The sequence below is a fragment of the Grammomys surdaster genome, unplaced genomic scaffold (genome assembly GCF_004785775.1).
Source record: "Grammomys surdaster isolate TR1022 unplaced genomic scaffold, NIH_TR_1.0 129, whole genome shotgun sequence".
Taxonomy (NCBI): Eukaryota; Metazoa; Chordata; class Mammalia; order Rodentia; family Muridae; genus Grammomys; species Grammomys surdaster.
In genome coordinates, this window is record NW_021604587.1 from 19884450 (window position 1) to 19895405 (window position 10956).

General features: G+C 46.9%; 1 protein-coding gene across 4 annotated transcripts in view; it reads right to left on the reverse strand.

Moving 5' to 3' along the window:
- The window catches only part of Bcl2l11 (BCL2 like 11), a 37393-nt gene that overhangs the window by 6676 nt on the left and 19761 nt on the right, over nt 1-10956 (reverse strand). For all 4 annotated transcript variants that reach the window (XM_028756247.1, XM_028756258.1, XM_028756253.1 and 1 more), the window contains one exon: nt 8793-8902. In XM_028756247.1, the coding sequence (XP_028612080.1) occupies nt 8793-8902 (110 nt within the window). The remainder of the gene's footprint in view (nt 1-8792; nt 8903-10956) is intronic.

Here is a 10956-nt window from a genome sequence, read left to right on the forward strand (position 1 = left end):
ACACACACACACACACACACACACACACACACACACACACACACACAGGAGCACCTGGTGAGAGGTTGGAGGAAACACAGGGCCCTGGGTGCTCTGGCCAGGATAACATGTCAAGCCTGAAAATGACCATCATCTGCAGTGGGGGTGGGGGTAGTGAGTGTCATCAGCTAAATGTCAGTGTCTAGGGGAAAAGCCACCCATGTGCTGCAAGGTCCCTCACAACATATGCAGAACTAGAGAAACAACAACAGAAAACACAAAAGAGTAAGGGCATCAGCTCTTTCTCCCTGGGCCTGCAGCTCTTAGCAGAGCCACCTTTTGGCCGGTGTCCAGCGGGTGGGTCCACATCAGTTAACTCACACTCAGGCACTTTCAGAGGCATCTGTGCACTGGGGGTACAGTTCAGTACCACACCTATGTCACCTGGAACAAAACAGACCGCTCCACCTGATTAAAGCCTCTTTAGGCAGAAAAGAAAGTACAATAAGGTCTCCCTCCTGGCAACATGGGCCACAGTGTCCCCCAAATTTTCAGGTATCGCTGCCCTTCAGCAAGATGGTTGAGATGAACTCACTGGCTGGGGCGGGACAAGATGTGACTATGAAGACTGAGCACAAACAAGTCAAAGAGGTGTCTGCGAAGACATCTTTGCGGCTGAGACTGATGCTGGACTTGTGGTCCATAGAACTTCGGAGAAATTAACTACTAAATCATAAAGATACTTGGGAGATCTACTATCCTGATGCAGTTGGGAGAAGGGTTTGTTTATTTTTAAAAAAAGGCATCAGAGACAAGCAGTTCCCTGAAAAGACATTCTAGTGCTTTTAGGACTGTGTGTCTAAGAATCACCCTCTACAACTGCTAACTGAAAAAAAATGAATTACTGGCTTTTAAGCCTTTAAAATAATCTCACAGGGCCAGTGTGGCTGCCTCACAATGCAAATGACTGGAGTTGGCAGGACAAGAGGTGGCAGGGCTAGGACAAGTTCCCTGGATCCCACTCACAGAATGCAACATCTAGGACCTCACACTCAGGCTCCCAGAATGGAGAGCACTGATGTGGACAGAGGTGACTTTGGAGTCAGCGCAGCGCTGCCTCAAGGGCCTCTCATTGCTCAAGGAGGTTTCAGACTGGGTCTGCAGAGTGGGAAGCAAGGCCCTGCGAGTGAGCCCAGCAACTCAGTTGAGACTTCTGCTACAGAAGAGTACAAATGCCAGCCTCCAGTATAGAGCCCTCACGCAACACAACACCATGCAGACAGCTGACCCGAGCAAGGGGGCTTGGAGTGACAACCACATCACAATAAAATGTAAAAGTTGAAAGAGATTTCAAATCACGTCAAGGAGACCTAGGGGTGAGATCTGTGGCAACATAACCAGACCTCAAGTCGTGTTTCCTGGCAGTCAAGGTAACAGAGCAAAAATGGTGGCATTGGGCTGGAAAGACAGCTTAACAGTTCTGAGCACATACTGCTCTTCTTGTGTACCTGGGTTCTTTGTACCTTCAGGTGGCTCATAACTGCCTATACACCCAGTTTCAGGGACTCTAATGCCCTCTGTCCAGAAAACAACCTGCACACACATGATGTGCACATACATAAATAAAAGATGAATAAATCCTTTTTAAAGACTGACAGTAAGTATCCTAGCCCAAGTTCTTATGGAGAAAAAAGCATCCAAGGACAGGCACACCCTCAGTTGGAAGTACGTTTTACATACAATGTCCACACTGAAGAGTCTTAAGCTTCTAACAGGTTTACATGTAGGCAGTAACTCATAGGAAACTGAATTTTGGACTTATGATAGCAGGAAGGACTCTGGTAGAGCCTCTACTGCAGGTTCTGGCTCCAAGAATGCAATGGAATTATCTACCTAGATGGTGCACCGGCCTTCATTCTCGCCACTCAGAGTGAGCCATCCAGGAGGCTGACGGTACCCACAACACAGCCATACTGCCTCTATGGTATTCCATAGCAGCCATGAGGCCCTGTTCCTCTCCACCTTCAGACAGAAAATTTACAGAGATTTCCATGCTGGTTCAATGCCCATGGCTGCCTTGAGGACAGGTGACTGCTGCCCAGAGGTTGCATTCACTTCCCATTTGCCACAAAGAGAACACGTGCATCTAAACAGCCTGGGTCTCATAGCTTAGCGAACATGACAGCTGGGGGCAGTGCACAAGAGGTATGATGTAATGCCTCTGAACATCAGAGGAACAACCGTGTTCCTATTCCACCCCCAGCACGACAAGCAAGCAGAGCTGTCCCTGATCTACCATGGCCACACTGGCTTGAAAGTTACATACAGGCTGTAAACATTCTCAAGGACAAACTTATAATCCTATCTCCTATGCATCATACAAAAGGAACTGTTAAAAATGAATGCCTTTTATAGAGACACAGAAACTACTTCACAACTTTACTCACAGCGGGGGCTATCTCTCGAGCCATCCTGGCGGTACAACACACAGTTCAACTTGATGGGGATCCTGCCAGGTAGGCCTGAGAGCCAGAACTGGGTCCTGCTCTATGGCCAGCCAGCCAGGGTTCAAGATTAGTAGTATGTCTCCTGTGAGAGATACAAGGGACAAAATACTCTGCTCAGGGCAGGAACACGCTGTTCTGAAATGCTAAGTGGGATGTAACACACTTTAACCACAACTAAAACCTCCTGCTTTGGTTCAGCGAGGTGAAGTCTAGGCAAGGGGATGATGCAACCACCTTATTATTTTTATGTGTCTGCAGAAGGGCCAAACCGTCCTTTCTTTGCATCTTCATTTCCTCCTCCAGAGATTAAAAAAAAAAAAAATCACCCTGAGAACCTGCCTCAAGTTCCCCTCCAGGCACCTGCACCTCCTCCTGGTTACATGTTCACGGCTCCCTATCCCACAACTGCCGGCTAGTCCTGCAGGTGTAGCACCTGCCAGGCTGGCAGCACCCTCACACGTGTGTAGATCAACACAAGGGCGTCTAGCCCAACACCCCACCAGCCATTCGAACACACCCCAGTGCTTCAGTCTCCTCTCATATTTGCCTACACCCAGACAGATGCAGCCTGCGCCTCAAGGGTCGAACGCACTCGATTCAAAAGCACGTCCAAAGCATCTAAGGGCAGCCAGGTGGACAGAGTTCCTGGCAACACTCAACGTGACAGAGAACGGAGTGATAATGGCACCCAGATTCTCAAGCATGCAACGCTCAACCTCCAACACTAGAGTAGACCCATGTTTCTTGATGGGGTGCATTTGCTGACCCTAGCACCTACAGAGAACCCTCATTCAGAAAGCAGCTCAGTGCTAATGGAGGGAATAACATAGCTTTTCCCACTTGCCTCAGGGGAGAAACTGAAGCACTCACCACCTCTAGCCATTGACCAGAGATGGCTTGTGTGGTTCAGGTTAGGTGTGAGCAAAGCCTAAAATCAAAATGCCAAAACCGCTCCCTCCAACTGCAAGGGAAATACACATAATTGTGTCATAGACAAAAGCAGATACCAGGTCACCTCACCTCCTAGTGACTGAGTTTGCTACAAGAGAGACCTGCTCATCTATAAATTCCTGCGACTGCCGTGTGAAATGACCCACCCTTCTGTGAGTCAGGTTAGTGTGGATTTTACATTGATATTCATGCCTTTAATGGCAACAGTTTAAGAAAGCAACTTATCTTATTAAACTCCAGCTTTCAATTAATGAAAGCCTCTGGAGACCATGGCCTGAGGCCACACATCTCTTGTTGGTTTCATCCAAGCAAGCTATAATTTAGGCCCCTCCCTTGTTGGTGATTTATAGGAGCCACCTCATTGCTAAAAGCAGAGACAGAGAGCACAGTGGGCTTTCTTAGGAAGGCGAGACGCAGAGGCTTCGAGTTTAAAATACTAATGCTCCTGTGCGTATTGCTTCAGTAAAACTTATTTTCTCTCAAAGCTGGTCTGTGTGGACTCCTGCTTCGGCTCCACTCTATCTGATGAGGGCTCTCCTGCTGTCTACGCACACGCCAATCAACTCCTGCCCGTACATGTCCTGGACGGAGGAGGAAGTGAGCAGTGTAAACCAAAGGTGTTTCTTGTGATCAGACAAAGGAAGGGTTTCCATTCACTTGGTGTCCCATCTGCAAGGGTCAGCTTTAGGCTGGCTGCTCGAGGACATCCCCTGAACATACCTGAAGGGTTGACAGGCCTTTCCCAGCAACCCAGCCCACAACCAAAATGCCCACGAGTGGATATCTTTTAGGATTAGTGCCTGCAGGTCCTGAGGACTGTGTGGCATGTGATTGATGTCACCTGGCCCAGGTACAGATTAAGAGTAGCAGCTAAGCCATGCTGACAGCCCTGATGACAGCTACTGGAGATGTGAAGTGGGTTGTCAAACATTGATGCATCCCTCCACGAGGATGAAGAGGCTTCAAACATAGGCTGCAAGATACAAATAACCCTTCAGCACTCAGCTAAACGCAGACTGCTTGCTTTCTCCATGACCTCCAGACAACTAGTTCCTCTGAGCTTCTCTCTGGACCCACTGACCTTCCTAAACTGTCCAGCTCCCCTCAAAGACCCTGCCATCCTCCCAAGTCTTCCAGATGGGTACCACACTGCAGAGTAGACACCAAGGTTTAGAATGGTTGGTACAGCGCCTGGGTATAACAATCAGGAAACATCTTTCAGGAGGCACACCATCTTCCTAGTGTGGCTTCATCTCCTCCGTCTTAAGCTCTTGAGTCCATTACAGGGAAAAGTACTAATTATCCAGGGAAGACAGCACCTTGGCTCCACACTGTCAGCAGCAGCCACCACACACCTCTCGTTGGAAGAGATCAAGGACAGTTTGCCTCTGTAGCATTCCTACAGAAGCATAAAACCTAACTCAACCTGAGGAAGCACCAGGTAAAAGAAATACAGGAGTCCTTAGACTCAAACTACCCAGTCCTCCACAAGTGTCACCTCTCCAAAGATAGAGAGGAGTTACCAGGCCAAAGTGCACCTTAATGCAGTGCATGAGTTTAGGATGGGTCTTGAATCACTTTTCCCCTCCCCCAACTTCCAGCCTAAAGGGACATTTCAGGACAGAGAAGAAGTTTAGGTCTGCAGTCCCAAGACAGCAGGGGGACACTATCCATTTGCTAATTATGACTGTTACATGTTGTAACATGTACATATGAGCGGATGTTCATACTCTCAGGAAGCATACAGTGCAGTACTAATAAGGGGTGGGGATCTCGTGAGAGTCCCCCTATGCACACCTGCGTGTCAGGCAGGATTGTCCTTACTCAGATCTTGCTTAGGTGACCATACTGAGACTTCCCGGATGCAGCTTCCCTGTTCTATACAGATGATACAATCTCACAGCAAATGTTCCTGTGGTTGCTCCCCCTCCCCCGCCATGTTTCCTGATCATCTTGTGAATACTTGTACCAGCTATATATAAAGAGAACATGAAATTGGGTGAGTAGGGAGGTGGTGGAGGGGGAGGAATAAGATCAAAACACTGAATGGAAGTCTCAAAGAATTAATAAAACCATTTTAAAGAATAAGCCAAGGTGGGGCATGGAGAAAACAACCCACAGGTTGAAAGCGCATATGGCAAACATACTGGGGGTGCCAAGGCGACATGTTAACAAAGTTCTCTGAATGCTTCATGAAGTTTTTCAAAAGGAAAAGCTCCCCCAAATTCCCATGGTCTAGAGCATACGTGCTCCTAGCGATAGCTACCCGTGGTGCGGCTCTGGGAGTCCAGCTGCCCGTGGTGCGGCTCTGGGAGTCCAGTAGTCAGCGGCATATAGGCCTGGACATTCCCTCCTGACTTCCTGCCTCTGCCTCTACAGCTCCATCTCACGCTGACCCACTGTTCTTAAATGGACTAAACATACAACTACAAAATAGTGTCTGTAACTCCCTAACTGGTAACTTGGGAAGATATCCTGTCAGGCTCTGTGAGGTTAGCAATACAAGATAACAACCCTGGAGAGAACCTGGTGCAGACATTAAATCTTTTAGAAGTTTCGGTGAGTGCTGTCAAGTAGGTGAAGGATGGGCAGCAGCTCAGCAGCCAGCTATCTGAAGTCATTATTCTCCCACTTCCTGCCCAGCTTCCTGTCCCCAGTGTTCCACAATGGACCATTGGTGTGATGACAGACAATGGCTGCTCTTCTAACTAGCTAGGCTGGTGGTTGTGGCTTTAGAGGGGTCACTGTGCTCTGCGTTTCAGAGTCTGATATTTTGAACTGGCTGCTGACACCTACCATCTGGAGAATATCTGCCTTCATTTTAGGGGAATTCAGGCCTAGTCTAGAAACGATCCCTTTCCCCGGCCTACTAAGAAAGCTAAAGTCCTTTTTTAGTGACCAAATTTCAGCAATGGGTTAAGATAAGCTAAGGCTTGGCAAGATGACTCAGCTAGTAAAAGAACCCTGACTCAGGAGCTTCATAGTCTTGAGTTAGACCTCCGAGACCCACACAAGAGCACTGGATGTGGTGGTGTGTGCATCTGTAATCCTAGGACTGGTGAGACAGGAGGCAAAGGACTGAGGATTGCGAGAAGTTTACAGGTTGGAAACTAGTTGGAAACAGAGAACTAACTCCCACAAGTTATTCTGAGACCTCTAAACATGCTCAGTAGCCTGCAAATGTACACACACACACATACACACATACACAGAGAGAAAGAGAGAGAGAGAGAGAGAGAGAGAGAGAGAGAGAGAGAGAGAGAGATTGATAGAGACAGGCACAGAGAGACAGACAAATAAAAAAAATATACAAAGTATAAAATCTTGCAAAATAGTATAACAATGTTTATTTACATTTATTGTATTAAAAGGATGGGAAATAACACTGTCAATTCTTGTTTTAAAAAAAAAAAACCAAACAACTGATGCAACCATTACAAAATGCATATGTAAACACAAAACTGTAGAATAACATTGGGAAGAAAGCAGGAGGCAGAGCACATACAGGCATAGCCTCACCCTCTATGAGGCAAGCTGAGTTAGTGAAGAACCTGGAACAGTCCCTATTTCATCTGCACAGAACTTGAACCATTCATCACTCAGATACCGAGGGCCCAGCCATAGAACGTGACTACACTCTTACTAGCCTAGCCATTCCTCACCTTGACCATGTCATCATAAACCCCTCACAGTCCCCAGGGTGCTCTATCAACCATCAATCCCATTGGGGAATGCCTCCTAATCCTCTATCCTTACCTTATGGTTTAAAATGAAACTTGTACAAAATATCCATCAACACGCCTGGTTCTGCAGACAAAGGCTTTGATACAACCCGAATGGGGTGTTGCACCAGCTCATCTCAGTGTACAAGTCTCAGCAGTACAAAGACCTGCCCACAGCTGCATCCCTCCGGAGACATACCCACCCACCAGGTCCAGCCCCGAGGGCATGTACAGTGTTCTAAGACAGACACAGCATCATAGCCAGTTCATAACTATACCTATATATCTCCACGTTCATCAAAAATGGACTATTCTCCAGAACTCTGGCCTCAAGTCCAGCCCAAGTCACAAATGTAGCCCCTTACTTTCTTCAACAGGCTCATGTTCCCTACCCCTGCCCTCAACAGAAGGACCAGGCTCACAAACATACCATGGCCTCATATAGTCAACCAGCTGGGTCACCAACACAAACACTAAAATCTCTTTAAAGAAAACAAGGTAGATGGATTAGTGGATGTAACTTTAGTGGTGAATTATAAAATCAACCAATCTCCCCAAAAAGACTGCCACTTTGGACCTAAGCTAAGAAGGAATTTATATTCTGTGAAGTGATCCATGTCAGGGGGGATGATGCCAAGCCTGTGCCAGCTACACTGTTTCATGAAACATTCCTCAGTCCATTCATCAACACGACAGCTCCCATTTACGACAGAAGCGTGACTATAGCATACACACATATCCCCCGACATGCCCCACAGAAAAGCAGGAAAGAGAATTGAGACTATTCTCGAGATCCAGGACTCCCTGATAGATTTGCTACCCAAAGGAACAAGACTCCTCAAGCAGTTCATGGGGAACACTCTTACTTTGGACCGGTGGCTACATTGAATATATCTATGTAAAGACAGAAACATCTCAGGGTCCCTTGACTGGCATCCCTCCAGAGAAAAGAGAGATTATATTTGAATGACTTTGACCCACTCACAGCAGTCCTGTACTTCAGAGTCAAAGCCTACACTCCCCAAAAGTGTATTCCACAGGAAGCAGGACCTCAAATGGATACATGTCTTCATTCCATCAGGAAGGCATCAAAATTGTTTTTAAACACACTGCTTTTGAAGATGCTGGACTCCGTTGTTGTTATCATTATTATTTAAATCAAGAACACGCCTGAGAAATCAACAAGACAGCCAGCTACCCTTCCCTAGCCTTCAGTAGGTTCACATCATAGGCTATGGATGACCGGTCTCGTAATACAGTTCAATAACCAAATCGGAAAAGCTAGCAGCAGGGTTGAGGACAAGGCTCCTTTGCTGCGAGCCCTGGCTGAGCCACTACAGAAGCTAACGGCTCTGCCTGTGAAGAAGCACCTTCCATGAACTGAAGACCATGTGCCCATATTTACTCGGAACTATTTCATGTGAATCAACAACCTTTTAAAAGAATTTTAAGTACTAATATGTTGAGGTCTCTTACACATAAGATACCTCTTCCAACTTCACATTGTATGTTCACCAAAGCCAAACCCTTAGAGGCACCAGGAGCAGAACGTTAGGAGAGAAACAACATAAGGCCCAGAAGTAGGCCACATCTCTCGGTCTTGCTTTCTATGGGCATGGGAAGAGGTCCTTACCCTCCTTGTGTAAGTTTCGTTGAACTCGTCTCCGATCCGCCGCAGCTCCTGTGCAATCCGTATCTCTGGGCGCGTATCTTCAGGTTCCTCCTGAGACTGCCTTATGGAAGCTGTGTGGGAACAAAGAAACCAGAAATCAAGCCGAGGTCCACAGCACCTAGAACATTACACAGGAGTTTCCAGGAACAAACCAACCTCACACACTCTTGTCTTCTGGAAGCTCCCTGGACTCTCAACCCTGTGTTAAGAACTGTGAAAGTAGTATCATTTTAGGCAATGTCCTAGTAAGCTATGCCCTGTTGCTGTGATAAAGCAGTAACTGAAACCAGCGTGGGGAGAAGGGGATTATTTGGCTCACAAGGCTGATCCCGGTCCATTATCCGAGAGAAGTCAGGAAGGAAACACAAGAAGAGCTGCAGGAGCAAAGAGATGCAAGAAGCAGTGCGCAGCTGCACTGCTGCCTGCCTTGCTGGACACTGCCTGCTCTGCTTGCTTTCCTATACAATCCAGGACGGCCTGCCCCAGGGTGGCCCTGCCTGCGTGGGCTCAGCCTTTCCACAGCAATCATTTACCAAGAAAACACCCCACAGATTTACCTACAGGCAACCTGATGGAGGTAATCCCTCAATTAAGATGCCCCCTCGCTGGAAGACTCTCGCTTGTGTCAAGTTCATGAGCAAAGCCAAAGAGAACCAGCAGTCAGTGTGTAAGAGTTAGTGTGTAAAAGTCAGTGTGTAAGTGAGAACAGTGATGTCAAGAATTGGAGACTTGGACTTACAAGAATGAAAAACCACCCTGGCCCGGCCATACACACTCCTATTTCAAAAAGAATACTAACAGCTCAATGAAGATCACCAAAGAAACACAGCAGGGACTGGTGCAAAGGCTTAGTGGGTAAGACGCTTGCTGCCAAGCCTCTCAACCTTGAGTCTGATCCCCAGAATCCACGTGGTGAAAGCAGAGAACTGACTCTCACTGATTCCTTATTATTACATCGTGTGTGTGTGTGTGTGTGTGTGTGTGTGTGTGTGTGTTATGTGTGAAGACAGTTTGCATGAGGTCCTAAGTCTCTAGAACTACACTAGAAAAATTAATACACAAAATATAAAATTTTAATCTCTCAGTGAAATACCCACTTTTGATCTTAGAACAAGGTATAAATTCCTAGGAAAAATTCAATCCCGATGAAATGTTTGTCCCTTCCAAAGCCAAGGAAGGAGAAATCTGAGATCCCTGGAGGGTGGATGTCTACAGGTTCAGTGGCGTCAACAGCTCATCCAAATGGGAGCATAATGCACGCTCTGATGAATATTAACTCAGTCAACAAAGACGGACTCAAGTCTGCAAACACCACACGCAGGGAGGAAATGTTTTGGGTTTGGGAGTAAAGGTATTTTTAAGAGAGAAAAAGATTGGATTGGGGCAGGTTATAAGAGGCAGAGGCAGAGGCAGAGGCAGAGGCAGAGGCAGAGGCAGAGGCAGAGGCAGAGGCAGAGGCAGAGGCAGAGGCAGAGGCAGAGGCAGAGGCAGGTGTATCTGAGGCCAGCCTGATCTACACATATACATCTGTGAGTCCAGATCAACCTGGGCTATATAGTGAGACCCTGCCCACCCCACCCCCTCGCATCAAATCATAACATTAGGAAGTTAATGTAACACTGCAAGATCACACTGTTTAGCAACACGCCCTGGGCTTCCATTTACCTCTCTCAAGGAACTCACAACTAAATTCCTCACTCAGTAAAGTAGAAAAAAACTACTGTTCATAAAACATTAAATCTTTCCGGGCGGTGGCGGCACACACCTTTAATCCCAGCACTTGGGAGGCAGAGGCAGGTGGATCTCAGAGTTCGAGGCTAGCCTGGTCTACAGAGTGAGTTCCAGGACAGCCAGGGCTATACAGAGAAACCCTGTCTCGAAAAAACAAACAAACAAACAAAAAACCAAAAAAAAAACCCAAAAAATTAAATCTTGTTTTTTATTTGTAAAATAACCATAAACTGCACTTACAACTCTACAAAAGTATATAGAAGTGAACATTTTAAGACTTAGCTAATTCTTTCCAAAATTCTTGTTGACCGAGAGAGAGAGAGACACACACACACACACACACACACAGAGAGAGAGAGAGAGAGAGAGAGAGAGAGAGAGAGAGAGAGAGAGA